Below are 15970 nucleotides of genomic sequence, written 5' to 3'. Positions count from 1 at the left end.
CAGAAGACCCGTTGTGGGGCGCTAATAGCCCAGTGCTCAACCTGGGCTACATCCAGGAAGTTAGAGTTGCAATACCCCTTTTTGGGGAGCCTGGCCTGCTCCCCTCCCAAGCTCTGTGACCCTAGGCAAATTCCTTTCTAGGCTTCAGGTTCCCCACCTGTGAAAGGGGACCAGCCCTGGTTGTGCTGGGCTCCTGGAGGGCCCCGGCTCACAGCAGCTGCCCAGGCTGTCCCCGACCTTGAAAAGCCTCAGCCTGGGAGGAGCAACCCCGACTGTCCTCTCTCTCCCCAAGATGTGTGATTAGAGCGGCTGGGCCCAGGGTAGCATTTCTTGTCCCTGCAGCCTGGGGTAGGAGCTGCTCAGGCTGTGGCAGGTGCACAGGACCAGGGAGGCCAGAGGTGCCTGAGGCCCTGGACAGGTGAAGCTAACTGTCCAGCAGCTCTCACGCCTGCTCCTCCCTGTGTACAGAGCCCACCTGCTCCCCCTCACAGAATGGACTCTAGCCCTGCCGGGAGCCCCAGTCCTCAGGTGAGTGGGTCTTGGTTCCCCCACCCACCAGGGGGCCCTTTTCCTCCCTGACAAGGTTTATGGAGGTGCTGACCACCCTGGTGGGCCACCTAGGGCAGGGCAGGCGCCAGCAGGGGTCACTGTGAGCTCACAGATGTGAACCATTTGCAGGGTTAATAGAAAACAGTATTGACATGGGTCTCAAGAAGTCAGCGGGGTGAGAAAGTCAGGGCGTGAGCACAGCTGGGTTCTAATGCCAGGGAGGCTGCTTGTAAGCCCCTGGACAGCTCCTCTTGGGCTCAGTTTCCTCACTCTCATCATTGGCAGAACAGCCAGCAGCCTCCCAAAGCTGGAAGGAGGGAGGGAGAGAGGAAGGGAGGGAGGGAGGGAGGGAGGGAAGCAGACCAGCAGAGATGATGGAGAAGAGATCAAGGAATCAGGGCCTGGGTGGGGCATCACAGAGCAGAGCCTGCTAATCTTTTTCGAAATGTCTTTAGCCTTCAAGGGCCAATGGGAACATCAACCTGGGGCCTTCAGCCAACCCAAAGTGAGTTCTGGTCTCTCCTCCCTGTCTCCCCTCACCTGGGAATGAGATAAAAGTTCTCTGTTCTGGTGTCAAGACCCTTTGCTGTTTATACCCACGACCCTCCCCCAATTTATCTCTCTTTAGTTTTCCAATATTTACCCCTGCTGAGCCCCATGCCCGGAGTGTCCCCCAAGTTCCTGCCTTTTTAGCAGATTCCTATCCTTCAGGGCCTTCTCAGGTTTGGGGGGCCAGATCTGCCGCCCTCTATGCGGTTGTATGTGCTTTCTCTCCCCTTTGCCTCTTGTCTGCTCCCCTGAGAGATCTTCAGGGGCGCCCCGGCTTACAAGCCCTCTCTTGGATGGGAGACCTTGGCCTTTGTTGAACAGCAAGAAGCCTTGGCTCCTGGAACATTCCCTGTATTCTCCAGCTTCGAAGTGAAAAAGAAGCCTGGATTCGATCTCAGGTACCAGGTTCCCAGGTTCACCAATGCAGACCTGTGTTCCTCCCTCTCCCCGCAGCGCCCGGCCCACCGACTTCGACTTCCTCAAAGTCATTGGCAAAGGGAACTACGGGAAGGTGAGTGATGCAGCGAGGGTGGGAGGCCTGGGTCTCCCCTTCTGCAGCCTCCTTCTCCTGCCTGTTACCTGCTAGTGCAACGAGGCGCGCTCACGACCTGGAGAGCCACAGAGTCAGGGCTGGTGCTGGAAGTCGTGAACTGCCCTGGATACAAACAAGGCTCGGAGCAGCAGTCACATCTGGACTCTGTGCTTGTGCTTCTGTGCAGGTGCTACTGGCCAAGCACAAGTCAGATGGAATGTTCTACGCAGTGAAGGTGTTACAGAAAAAGTCCATCTTAAAGAAGAAAGAGGTACCAGAGCTTGGGCATAGTCATTCCCTGTCCTGCTTCTTGATCCCCTATTCAGGGTGGTTCCGTACTTTGTGTGTTTATGGTGTGGGAGGCTTGGGTCCGGGTGCAAGGGTGATCACAGCCCTCCTGGAGTTCTAGATGCTTCAGCTGACTTGAATCTCAACAAAACCAACCCCATGAGGAGGACTGAGCAAACCCTGAGAGAGGAATGAATTTCAAGTCAGAGAACTCAAGGCGAGGGAGTGAATGTTAACCAGCCATCTCGGGCTGGGAGGGGTGGTCCTTCTGAGGGAGGTGCCTTGAAAGTAGGATTCCCATGGTATGAAAAGAGGGTGTCCAGGCAGGGAGACAACATGAATGTGGATAAAGCATGACATCTTTCTTCTTAGAGATTTTTCTTGGGACTCATTTGTGCAATAATCACATATGCTTTGCCTATCACCCCAGGGCAGGGGTTTCTGAGCCGGGGGCTAGAGCTGCCTGCAGTTGAGGATGAGGCTGATCAGGCAGATCCTCAATACTAGGCAAGGCGGCTAGTACTGGCTGTGAAGGCAGTAGGGAGCCAGAGGGGGTGTTAGAACAGGGGCATGAGAAGGTCCTGGGTGGGGAGAGGAGAGGAAGGGCAGGAAGACAGGAAAGCACAGAGAGGGAGGAGGGGAGAGGGTGAGGTCACGTGGGTGTGCGGGGTGCCAGGGCTGCGCTGGCAATGACCATCCCTGTCATGACCTCACAGGAGAGCCACATCATGGCGGAGCGCAGCGTGCTCCTGAAGAATGTGCGGCACCCGTTCCTTGTGGGCCTGCGCTACTCCTTCCAGACACCAGAGAAGCTCTACTTTGTGCTCGACTATGTCAACGGGGGAGAGGTGGGTGGGCGCAGGCGCTTCCCTGGGCTAGCTCATCACTGGGCATGATCCATCCTACATGCCCCCTGAGTGCCAGGTTCTGCACTGACCTCACTTGGCCCTGCCACAGACCCATTTGGTAGCTAGAGAGCCGGGGCTCGGGGAGGTAGCCTCCTTGCTCAAGACCACCCAGCCTGTACCTGGCAGAGCCAGCATCACTTTTGACCTCCCCGTAGTGAGCTGCCCACAGGTTCACTTCACTGGACCCTGCAAAGGTCACGGAGGTGCTCTGTGTGTGTCCACTGACCCCAAATGACACCATAAGCCACAGAGCAGGGTGACTGGTCACTGCAGTAAGCAGACCTGAGGCCACCGGCTGACTCAGAAGCACAGCTGGCCCCTTTTTGGACTCTCTCTCCAAGCAGGATGGCAGAGTTCATTGGGCCCCTGTTAATGGCTGCTGTGCCCCACCAGACTTGACCTAGGTGACCACATGCATTTTAGACAGACACCACGAGGGGAGCTTTGTCCTGCAGCCCTAAGTGCCCATAATCACCCTGTTGCCTGGGTCGGGGAAAAGCACATCTTTGAACTACTTGGTTTCCCATCCCTGCTCTGCCAGCGATGAGCTACGTGACCTTGTCCCAGGGCCCTGACTGCTCTGACCCCGCCCACGAGATCCCTGGAGGTTGTCATGAGGAGTAAATGAGATGAGAAATGTGAAACTGCTGGAACACAGTAGTTGCTCAACCCATGCTACTTCATCTCTCCTGGGACGCTCGCCGCCCTCACTGCTCTGCTGGAGGGGGCCAGTGCGCCCCCTTGCATCTGAGTTGCAGTCCCAAGAAGGGGTGACAGGGCCAGCCTCCCCCACCTGCTCTCCAGGAGCCAGAGTGCAGCCCCCTCTCACAGCACCTCCTCCCTTGCAGCTCTTCTTCCACCTGCAGCGGGAGCGGAGGTTCTTGGAGCCCCGGGCCAGATTCTATGCAGCCGAGGTGGCCAGCGCCATTGGCTACCTGCACTCCCTCAATATCATTTACAGGTGAGGCTGGTCTGTGGCTCAGAGCCAAGAGGTCGTGGATCTCTAAGTCCTGATGAGATCTCGGTGATGACCTTGGTTTCTTGCTGAAGAGGACCCACTCGGGGGAGTGGGCGGAGCCTCACCTCTCCAGGATCGAGGTCCGTCTGCTGGGCTCTCCCTCTACATCTCTGCGAGCCCCCTGCCAGGACCCCAAGTCCCCAGGTCTCCTCACTAAGTGGCTAAGACATCACAGCGCCTTTTCCTCTTATTTCCTGCAGGGACCTGAAACCAGAGAACATTCTCCTGGACTGCCAGGTTGGTGTGTGTGTGTGTAGCTACATGTGTGTACAGGTGGTCATGTGCTACACACATGTGCATGTATGTAGGGCCATGTTTGTATGTGTACATATGTGCGTACACAAATGCTTGTGTGCATTGTATACTCTAGACTTATGTGTGCCACAGGTGTGTGTAAGAGGTCTGGGGGGGAGGGGAGGAAGCAGGTGGAGAATCATAGGTTTTGTCCTCCCTCCGTGTCTTAGGCTGTGTTCCTCAGAGATAAACTCTGAGATGGGGGATTGGGTGGAGAAGGTTATTGGGGGACATTCTCAAAAGATCCACCTTTATGGGGTCAGCAGGGGGGATTGGGCAGAGGGAAAGCCTACCTGCGTGGGGATGGCAAGAGAGGCCCCTGCTGACCTCACCCCACAGCTGCTGCCCTGGGGTGTGGCATCTGGGCTTTGGGGTTAAACCTAGTCTACTCTTGACTTAGATCCCCTCCTACTCCTCTCCTCATTCCTCCCCAGGGACATGTGGTACTGACGGATTTTGGCCTCTGCAAGGAAGGCGTAGAGCCTGAGACCACCACATCCACGTTCTGTGGCACCCCCGAGGTAAACCCAGCCTCCAAGGGGAGGTCAGGCTGTGATGGCTGAGCAGACTCACAGTCCCCCTGAGCAGACTCCCTCCGCCCACCCAAACCCATCCCCTGAGCTGGCTCGTTTCATCCTTATCTGTGCAATGGGGGCACTTGGGGCTGCTGGGATGCAGCTACTTCTGGTAAAGCTCCATAGCTATGCTGGCCAATAGAAATAAGAATAGACACGGAAGGCAGATATGCAATAAAAAATTTTCCAGCATCCACATTGAGAATGTAAAAAGGAGTAAGTGAAATTAATTTTTTTAATTTAATTTAATTTTTTTTAGTGAAGTTAATTTTAATGCTACATTTTAGTTAGCCCAATATATGTAAAATGGTGTCATTTCAATATACATAATCAGTATAATTGTTGAGACAGAGATATTTTCTCTTTTTGGGGGGGAGTGTAAGGTTTTGAAATCCAGTGTGTCCATCTTAGCTCAGGTCAGCCACATTTCAAATGTTCAGTAGTCACATAAGGTGAATGGCTGTGGTCCTGGACTCCACTGCCCAACAGTGTGAAGTCCATGAGCAGCAGGAGGGCCTGGCCTGACAGTTACGATCATGGCCTGCAAGTGTAAAAACACGGACCACCCCCCTCTTTCAGCCACCAAGTTCCCGGAGGGTTAAAAATTATGAGTCTCAGCAGTAATTCATATATGTCTGTCTGTCCTTGCAGCCTTGGGGTTAAAACCTTTCCTTGAACTCTCACCAGTGTTGAACCTTGAGCCTGAAGGGGCTCCCAGTTGTTTGGACAGATGTTGGGGTGGGGACAAGGGACTGAGGTGGCAGGACTGGGCATGTGTTCATCTGTCACTGTGAACTCAAGTGTCACCTGTCTCTGCCGATTCCACTCCATCTCTCTGTTACCAAGGTCTCCAGTCCAAGTATGTACCCTGTTTCTTTACACCTTCCTGTTAGTCTCCTCACTGTACTGGGTCTACTACCAGGCCTTTCCTATTCCAGGACACTGGCTGGATGCTTTTCTGCAAACCAGATAAAAGCACTCCCTCTAGGCAGACTAATCAGATAAATGTACCCCTTTAAACAAAAGTAAAGTTGTCAGACATAGCCCTGTACTAGGGTTATGGCTTGGGGGGCAGGGATCCTAGCCAGGGTTGCAGTCCCCTCTACTCCTCAGTCCCCTCTACTCCTCTCTACTCCTGCGTGTGCAGTACACAACACATAAAACCGTACAGGGCAACCCTGCCTGCCCTCCTCTGTCTCCAGCATATTGACAAAAGGCCTTGCACAAAGCAGGCCTTTGTCAATGTGAATGACCACACAGCCAGCCAAGGGATAATCACGGCAGCATCAACCCCCAATCATCTTTTCCTCCAAATGCCTTATTTACAAATGAGACCGAGGTCGGGGTCTTTCAGAGAAGTGTGTTTCCCTCCACAGTACTTGGCTCCAGAAGTGCTTCGTAAAGAGCCGTATGATCGGGCAGTGGACTGGTGGTGCCTGGGTGCAGTTCTCTATGAGATGCTGCACGGTCTGGTGAGTGGGGTATAGCTGTCTGCAAGGATACTTGGCTCTGGGGAGAGCTGGGGTGGCTCTGCCCTTCATGTACCTGCTCAGGCTTTGCTCAAGGAACTGAACCAGCCATCTCTCCAACTCCAGGCTAAAAAAAAAAATACCAAAATGAATATGAGGACTATCTATTTCTCCATAATGTCAGCTCAGCACTTGGAGGTTTTCAGCACAGCATCTCATACAGTGTTATTCCTTTCATGCCTCAAGACAGCCTTTGGAGGCTGGCGTTGCAGGAAATGGAATTGCTCTTATTTTATTGAGAGGGAAACTGAGGCCCAGAAAGGTCACTGAGCTGGTGGTGGAACCAGCCCCTGAGCCCCGTGCTGGACAGCCTACCTACGTGGAGGCCTGGGTAGGCTCAGCCAGGCCAGGCTTTCCCCGAGTGGCCCCACCGACACAGCTCAGTAGGCAGGCTCTGGAACCCACTGGAGGAAGAGCTGGTAGTGGCAGCAGGAGGAAGAGCCTCAGAGAGTGGGCTCTGACAAGGGCTTGGGGCGGGCTCTCTTCCTAGCTCTGTGGCTTAATTGCATCTGAAAAGCTGCAGCATGTCTTGAAGAACGGTGGTGGCCGAGGTTGAGGTTGAGCCGGAAGATGAAGGGAAAAGTGTTGGCTTTGCCAAGTGTAGTGTTGGTGCACAAGCTGGGTGGAGGGAGATGGGCTGGGGGTGCTTTGGAAGGGGGTGGTCATGGGTAGGGGGAGAATTCTTGGCCTTCCCAGCAACACCCTCATCTGTGCTGGCAGCCGGGAGATCTGTCTCTCTCTTCAACCTCCCATGAGTCACTCACTGCGCAAGACCTGGGTCTGGCCGAGTCCTTCTGGGCTTTGCTCTGAGTCTCCCTGAGCCCACTTCAGTACAGATGATCCTCCAGCATCTCTCCCTCTCTCACCAGCCACCCTTCTACAGCCAAGATGTGTCCCAGATGTACGAGAACATTTTGCACCAGCCGCTACAGATCCCCGGGGGCCGGACTGTGGCCGCCTGTGACCTCCTGCAGGGCCTTCTCCACAAGGACAAGCGGCAGCGGCTGGGCTCCAAAACTGACTTCGTAGGTGACCTGCCCGCAGGGCACTGGCCCCTTGTGGGGGCCTCAGCTTCTTACAGAGGCAGCTCCAAGCACATGCTGTGCACCCAGCTGCCCTCTAAACCCAGGCACTGCTAACTCCCTCATTAGGAAGTTCAGTTGTGGCTGCTGGATTACTTTCTTCTGTTCAGTTTTTATTCAACAATATTTACTGGGCACCTACTATGTCCCAGACACTGAGCTGGGTGCTAGGTGCTAGGGATTCAATCAGCTGGGTCTCTGCTTTTACTGAGTTTATTCCAGCAGGGCAGACAACATTGGCCATTGTTAGAATGTGACAAATATGAGAACAGAGATGAGCAATGAGGTGAGATGGACAATAATAGGAGGCGGTGAATTCACACTGGCAATCAGGGAGGTCCTCTCTGACGAGGTGACAATTAAGCTGAGACTTAAGGATGAGAAGGAGCTACTCATGCAGAGAGCTGGGAGGAAGCATCTCAGATACAGGGGTGTGGCACGTGCAAATGTCCTGCTGTAGGAACAAGGTCAGACTGGTAAGCTTTGGTGTATTTCGAGCAGGGGAGTAATAAGACCCAATTTAAGTTTGAAGAAGTTCCATTGCCTCTGTGCAGAGAATGGACTGGATTTGTTTATACTGCCCAAGCTAGGCACTCTGGACAGAGTCTGTTCTCTTAACAAGTTGATGGCTTTTTTTTTTTGGTTAAAGTAACACTTTAAAAATAATCTAACATTCTTTACTCAACCAAAGATAATTTGGATTTCTAAAAAGAAGATCACAGTGTTTTTTTCCCTAGAGGTTTGCTTTCTCTTCTAGCATCATGGCTGAGATGCAAAGATTGAGGCAGAGGACATGGGTTCAGCAACCTCTACCTCTTAGTGCCTTAGAGCCTGGGGCAAATTACTTAACCTTTCTCTATGTGAGCCTCAGTTTCCTCATCTGTAATGACAGTACAAAGATCAATGAATTAACATCTGCATAGCATTAAAGTCAGTGCCGGTCTCATAATAAGTGCTTTTAAAGCCTGTGCACCATCATCCCCACATGTCAGATACTATGAAGTGAAACAACATTTAGAACATTTGCCTCCTCTCTCACTGACCAGCTTAAAGAACAGGACTTTTGTGAAGACTAGACTCCTCCTACCAAGTGGAAATTTGCATCTTAAAAATATGCATGATTTTAAAAAACATGTACAGTCAGTTGCTGGTAGAATTGGGGCTCCAGGGGTGTTGGGGGCAGGGTGGCATGACCTATGGGAAGATTACTTTTTGATCAGCACATTCTTCCTGCAGCTTGAGATAAAGAACCACGTATTCTTCAGCCCTATAAACTGGGATGACTTGTACCACAAGAGGCTGACTCCACCTTTCAACCCAAACGTGGTAAGGCACCATATTCTGGACTCTTGGGATTCCCAGAGCTGGTGAAAGCTTAGGGGGGGGGTATCTGGGACAACACTCTTTCTACAGATGGGAAAACTGAGGGCCCAAGAGGCTCAATGATTTGTCCAAAGCCACACAGTTAGTTCAAGGCAGAATTAGGTCTACAACCCAGAAACCTGACTGCCAGTAGAGCTGTGCAGTTCCGGTGGCCACTCTTATTTCTAGCATCACTGTCCCTTCCTCTGAGCCCTTTACAGTCTGTCAAGTGTTTGGAGACATACAAAGCCACACCCTGTGATGTTATTTTAATCTATTTTCTATGATTAGCTTTTATCCTGATAGTAAACATGACATATATTCACTGTCAAAAGAGTGTAAAACAAGTTTGAAACAGCCAGGAGAAAAAGTTTATAATCTTACTGCTCTAGGTATGTTTCCTTCCAGTCTTTTTTCTTTTCTTTTCTTTTTTCTTTTTTTTTGCATAGTTAAATCACACTGTTAATAGTTTCTCCCTTTTTTGTGCTAAAACTATCATGATATCCCCAAATCAAGTGGAAAACTTTTTAACTTTTATTGACTATATAATTCCACACTGCATTGCTAATATTTACTCAACCCTGCTCCTAACAGTGAACTTTAGATTGCTATTTTCCCCTTTATTATAATGTGATGATGAACGTCTTTAAGTACTGATCTTGCCCAGAGTTCTGATTATTTCCTTAAGATGGATTCCTGATGGGGCATTTCCAGATCAAGAACATGAACTTCTTCACTTTCTTGGCTCATAACTATTTTAGCTTCTTGATTCATACTGCCTTCACTTTGCTGGGAGTGCGATCTATAATACTTTCTATCAGCAGCGTTTGCTGTAGACTCTCACCTTACTCTCTGTAGCATGTGCAACTATAACTGTTTTTCACTCTCCAAAGCTTTTAAATGAGAAATGGCACCTTGTATGGTTTTAATTATATTTCTTTGAATTCTGGCTCCTTTAAAAATGTGAATTAGCCATGGTGTGTGAGTGAAAGGAGCCTCATTGGAAGAAGACCTCAGACATTCTCTCGGTCACTATAAAGTGCAATGTTAAGCTGTGCCAGCCCCCTCCGTCCAAGCAGTCTGCACACCTCACTGCTCATGTGGACTTGCTGATTATAGCTTTCCTTTGGTCCAAGTTCATGAACTTGTCATTAAGTGCCAGGTTCTTGCCCACAGTGGTCAGAGAGGATACACTCAGTCCAGATACCTGAAAAGGAGCCTGAGGATAATATTGAACATCCATCCTGGAGAGAGTGGCATGCAAAGTACTAGACAGGGAGGTCACAGATGCAGTGTGTAGGCTTTAGACTGAGACCCACTGGGGAGGAACTCCTGGTTCCGCCACCTACTATGTGGGAGCTTCTTAACAAAGCCTTCATTTGCTTAAACAAACAAATCAACAGAAAACACTTGCCTTATCTAGCGTCACACAAGCTAGCAAAGGCCAGGATCAGGATTCACATTCTGGTCTGGGAACTCTGAGCCCAGGGCTGGGGCCCTTGTGCGATGTGGCCTTTTGAGGAAACTGGAGACCATGGTCTGTCAGGTCCCACAGCCCAAGACTTGGAGACAAAAGCAGATCAGAGGCCCTTCCATTGCTCCCCTGCTACTTCAGTGAACCCAGGTAGTCCATTCTTGTCCATAGACTGAGCCTTCACAGAGAGATTGTGTCCTTTAGCTGCTGCCTAACAGGTCACCCAAAACCAGATGTTTTAGAACAGCGTTTTATGTCATTCAGATTCCATATGCTAGCTGGGGTGGGGGTGGGGACCCATTGCAGGGCCGGGCCAGCTGGGCTGTGCTGGGCTCTCTCACATCAGTGGTCAGCTGGCAGGCCAGCTGGCAGTGAGGACCTAGCATTGCCTCATTCCCATCCCTGGTGGTTGGCAGGCAGCTGGGAACTGGGTTCTCTTTCGGGAGGCATCTCCCTCTGCAGTAGGCTGGTCTGGACTTGTTCACACGGTGGCCCCAGGGTTCCAAGTGCAGCAAGAGCACAACACCCCATGTTTTTGAAGCCTCGGCTTACGTCACATTTGGTAGTTGTCCCATTGACCTGAGCAAGTCACATGGCTGACCCACATTAAAGGGACGGAGAAACAAATCAGCTTTGAACGGGGAAGGGAGAACTTGTGATCATCTCAGCTGTCTCCCACACAAGTCTTCCCCTCAAGTAGCTACAGCTGCCCCGTGACCATGTTATCCTATTTTATTTTCTTCCTAAGACCCATCAACACCCCAATGTAGCTACTTGTCTGTTTGTGCACATGCTTATTGTTCTTCCTCCTACTTCCTGCCTGACATAACTGCGTGAAAACAGGGACTCATCGATTAGCTTCCCTCTATTCCCAGTGCCATGAACAGTGCCTGGTAGGTGTCTCATAAATACATGTTGACTAGACTTGACTGAGGATCAGGTGCCAGGGGTTAGAGGACTTGATATGTGGTAATCACCAGGCCTTGTGGAATAAAACAACTAATACAAGTGCATGGGAAACAGTGAAGGGTGCCCATGGGGTGCACAGGGGGGAGACCTAGCATCCCTTGGCAGCTGTGACCCCAGGCTTCCCTTTTCACTGTTGGCTTATATTCACAGGCAGGTCCTGCTGACTTGAAACACTTTGATCCAGAGTTCACCCAGGAAGCAGTGTCAAAGTCCATCGGCTGCACTCCTGACACCACGGCCAGCAGCTTGGGGGCCTCAAGTGCATTCCTGGGATTCTCCTATGCCCCTGAGGATGACACCATCTTAGACTGCTAGAAGAGAAGGTCCCGTGGAACCGCTGATGCCTGCTGGTATCTTTAAGGAATGACCTTCAGCTGCTAGCAACCAACTGTCCATCACATAAAAGAATGGTGATAGGTCCCCAACTGGGGCTGGTCCCACGGGCATCACGCATGCAGAGACTTTCTGCATCTTTGCCATTCTTGGCAAATGACTTCTAATCTTAGGGTTGCCTCATTATTACGAGATGGTTAAAGGAATTCTAGTCACTACTTCTGTGTCCTGGGAAGAGAAAAAGGAGGAAAAAGCAAACCAGCATCTTTACAGAACCTTTCTGGCAGCCCCGCCCAGTGACTTCTACTGACATCTTGCTAGGCACCCACCCCACCTGTAATGGAGGCCAGATATATAACTGAGGCACATCACTGCCCCAGCAACATGGGTTCTGACCCTAAGGGAGGAGAAACTGTCGGGTGGGCAACTAGCACTGTGCAGTACAAGGCCTCTTGGTGTTTGGATTTTGATGTCAGTGTGTAAAATGACAGCTATGTAACGAGACTAGAGGCTATCACCACATCCTCTCATTTTCTCCACTGATGGTGTCTTTCTTTGCTGCGGGTGGTAATGGGCATTTGTTATTAGGCGTGCCTGCCTGGCATCCTCCTTCTTTATGAGCCTTGATAAGGGCAATTACTACCTCCATTTACAGTACCTGAAAATACAAGATGCTGATCTTTCCAGGTTCCCTGCAGCAAGGGCCAGGAATGTGACCGTGGGACTCACCTGTGCCTGATTTTTACCCAGAGGAGGGACTGGGAACTCTCTTTCATGTGACAGCTGAGGCAGCTGTACCCCAAACACAGAGTTCCTGGTGTAGAATTGGCAACAATGCAAATCGTAGCTCTTGGTCTTCAGTGGTGGCAGTGGCAGCTTCATCGTCACGCCAGTGCCCCGGGAGCAAGCCTGTCATCCCTGGGAAGCTCTGACCCTCATCCTTTAGTTCTCCCAATGAATTTGAGAGCTTCTGATTCTTTTAACACACTCCTTTTTTGCTTACTTGGCCAAAGTCAACTTGAGAACACCTGATGATACCAAGCCAGTCTCTATGCTATTCTTTCAAGTCTATTATCAGTTTCTAGCCCCTTTTTGCCACTGAAGAGGGACATAGAAGTTTTCCTTTGCCTGAAAGTTCACATTACTAATACAGATGAGAGCTGGGATGCGGTGCCATATGAGCTGGTTGGGGCTCTTACCTGGAACCTAATGCTGGTCTGTCCCTCACCCTGGCTGTTAGGTCCCCGCAGAATGGCTGTCAAAATCTCTCATGACAGCTAGGTCAGGAACTGGCTGGAATAAACTATGTAGTGAAAAATGGGGTCTGCAAGAGAAGACACCGAACTCAAAGCTCATCGTCTGAGTCTGGCTGCCAAGTGCATCTGTGCTCCATCTCTCAGACCCCCGAATGCTTGGCAGGTGTAAGGCCATGAAGAGTCCAGGGTTTGTTTTTTTTTAAAGATTTATTTTTTATTTATACGATAGCTGGGATACGGACCTGAGGCACGGGAGGGTGAGAAGATTCACCAGAGACAGCAGGGAGCAGAACAGGCAGACGGACCAAAGACACTGCTGAGGGGAGCAGCGGGCGAGACAGGAGAGGTGGGCCATGCCGTATGGGAATCTCCCTGGCTGGCTGGGAATTGAACCCACGCTGCAGAGGCTGCAGATTGCTTCACAGCGCTGTGCTCAACCCACTGCACCGCTGGGGAGGCCCCGAGAGTCCAGGGTTTGGATGGACCTGGAGGCTGGTGCAGGCTTGGTGACCAGAGCTTCTGGCCACCCATGGAACACCATGTGTTTAGTATTAGCCATTTCCAAAGGTTAATTCTTCCCGGGCAGGGCATAAGCACATAATGCCTCATGAAACTAGGACACCTGCTCTTGGAGGATGTCTCATAATGCCTTGTATCAGGGGAAAAGTGGCTTCTTTTTCACAAACCTGTGATTCATCACCTACTTCAGGGTGGTCTTGGTAGCCTTTTGGTTTGTGCACAGGGGAGGAACTTTCTTTCTTTTTTTTTTTTTTAATAGAGGCATGTTTATTTCTTTATTTATTTGTTTTGTTTGTTCTGTTTACACATGCACTGGGTACAGTCAGAAGCGCGGGAGGGTGAGAGAATTCACCAGAGCCAGAGCGGGGAGCAGAACAGGCAGAAGGACCGAAGTACACTGCTGAGGGGAGCAGCGGGTGGCAGGAGAGGCCGGCGGCAGGAGAGGTCTGTGCGCCATGTGGGACCCTCCTCAGGTGGCCGGGGAGCAGCCGGGGATCGAACCGGCGCCACAGCGCAGAGGCTGCGGGCAGCTTCGTAACCCAGCGCTCAACCGCTGCGCCACCGGGGAGGCCCGGGAGGAACTTTCTTACCACCCATGTGTGCTGGTGGTTTTATCGCCTTTTCCTTTTAACTCAATCCCACTCTTCCCCTTCCACTTTTGTTAACCAGCCCCTGCCCCAGAAATTATGGAGCATGAAGCTAGAAGGACATAGAAGACCAATGACACTGACCTACTAGCAATCAAAGCTATATGGGGAGAGTTGTTATGCTTTGATTTGATTTCCATCCTAATGGTAAATGTGAAACACGATGGGGGAGAGGCCAAAATTTCCCCAACTTCCCAAAGCAAAAAAAAAAAAAAAGTGTTAATTGTAAGAAAACTCGTAGTACTTCCAAAATGGCATTATCCACTATGGGTTGTGAAACAACTAATAGTTCAATTTGTCCTTTGGTTGCAAAATCACAAAATTTTCACCAGGATAGAAAATAAAAATAAAGAAAAACTACGGTAGTGACTAGATCATGTTACACCTAGGCCAGCATTTGGAAATTGTTATCTTTGCAGAGGAGAAACATTCACTTGGGGATATTAAGCAATTTGCCCAAGGTCACCCAACTGGTACTAGCCACAGCCAAGAATTGAAGTTGGTGGCAGGCGGTGCTAAAACCCTACCCTTTCTACAACCTCCAGCAGGGGGAGATGTGCTCTAGTGGGGTACTCTTTCAAGTCTAGCAAACACTGGCTACACACAGGCAGAAGGCTCCCAAGACCTGTCCCAAACTTCGAGTGGTACAGCCTCCATCACTTCCACTTATATCCCTAGGTGCAAACTGTAGCCATCCTATTTTGCACCAAAATACAGCAACCCCAGAAATAGAATTCTCAATCATCCTTTTCATAGTTTTTTGTTGTGGCAACAGTAGTTGTGCAAGGCAATAAGAGTTGTGTGTTTTAAAATCTTAAAACTCCTACTCTGCATATGTTGATGATTGTAAGCAACAGAAATGTAAATCAAAACTGATGGGTTTCTCTGCTTGTATTCATTTGAGCATTGCACACAAGTCCACTCTCTCACAGGGCAGGTGCTGAGCACTCCTTTGGAGAGGAATGGCCTGTTTGTAGAGCTCTTTTCTGGTTTCTCATTTCACCAGCGCTGGCAAGGCAATCTATACGTGGGATGGGTCTTTGGCATAAGCAATTCCTTTGGCGGGCTCGCCCTTCCCCAGGCCTTGCCTTAATGAATACCACTCTCTTCTCACCTCTGCTCTGCGGGGCGTTTTAGACATATATATGTATTTATGTGTGTATTTATAGATATAGCTATATACAGTCTGATCTAGCCACGTCTAAAGTCCCTGCCTGGGGCCACCTAGACTGCAGGTTCTCTGTCACCTCCTGGGTCTGGCACTGTGGCACTCAGGGATGCAGGCTAATAACCAAAGAGAATAAAATACCTCTTGCTACTATTCTTTTTTATTTTTTTAAAGATTTATTTATGCATACAAGAACTGGGCTACAGGCCAGAGGTGCTGGGGGTGAGACGATTCACCAGAGACAGAGTAGGGAGCAGAACAGGCAGACTGACTGAAATACACTGCTGAGGGGAGCAGCGGGCGAGACAGGGGAGGTCTGCCGTGCCATGTGGGTAGCTCCCTGGCCGGCCGGGGATCGAATTCGTGCTGCAGAGGCTGCAGACAGCTTCATGGTGCTGTGCTTAACCCCCTGCGCCACCACCAGGGAAGCCCTCTTGCTACTACTATTCCAACCGCTAACCCTGCCCGCCATCCCCAGGGAAGTCTCCCCGGGCTTCCCGGAAGCCTCCAGCGCGCGCTCGCAGCAGCCCGACCGCCTTTCCCAACCGCCCGATCCAGCTCCAGGGTCGCAGCCGCCAAGCTCCGCCCTGCGCCTGCGCGCTGGGGCTCGCGGCTGGGGCGCTGCGCGCTCCCCGGAATCCTTCACTCTTCTCTCGAGAGGGGAAGCCAAGTTTAGTCCTTCAGGACTACCGGTTTTTTAATCAGTCTTTAATAAGACTTGAAATTAAAGGGCAAAATTAAATTGGTTTATCTGTGGCCTGAACTTAATCCACCATCTAGTTTGAATTTACCCCTCACTCAAAATAATGATACAACCCCCCCAATAATGGTACAGTCCCCCACTAGCCCCGCCCCCACCGACCACCTCTACCCCGGACTCCTGAGGCCAACTGGCGTCGCCCCTTCTGTCGTCATCAC

General features: G+C 50.8%; 1 protein-coding gene across 1 annotated transcript; it reads left to right on the top strand.

The window, feature by feature from the left end:
* Positions 1–492: 492 nt before the first annotated feature.
* Positions 493–11444, top strand: SGK2 (serum/glucocorticoid regulated kinase 2; the record flags this gene model as incomplete). Its single annotated transcript, XM_084247243.1, has 12 exons — positions 493–528; positions 1005–1054; positions 1552–1609; positions 1818–1901; positions 2635–2766; positions 3675–3787; positions 4045–4081; positions 4573–4659; positions 6090–6185; positions 7112–7267; positions 8561–8650; positions 11280–11444. 12 exons carry the CDS (start codon positions 493–495, stop codon positions 11442–11444), a joined length of 1104 nt encoding a protein of 367 aa, XP_084103369.1.
* Between the last annotated feature and the right edge of the window lie 4526 nt (positions 11445–15970).

Source organism: Talpa europaea, assembly GCF_964194135.1.
Source record: "Talpa europaea genome assembly, chromosome: 11".
Classification (NCBI taxonomy): Eukaryota; Metazoa; Chordata; class Mammalia; order Eulipotyphla; family Talpidae; genus Talpa; species Talpa europaea.
The sequence above is the reverse complement of the archived record's forward strand: the minus strand, read 5'-3'. Positions and strand labels throughout refer to the sequence as shown.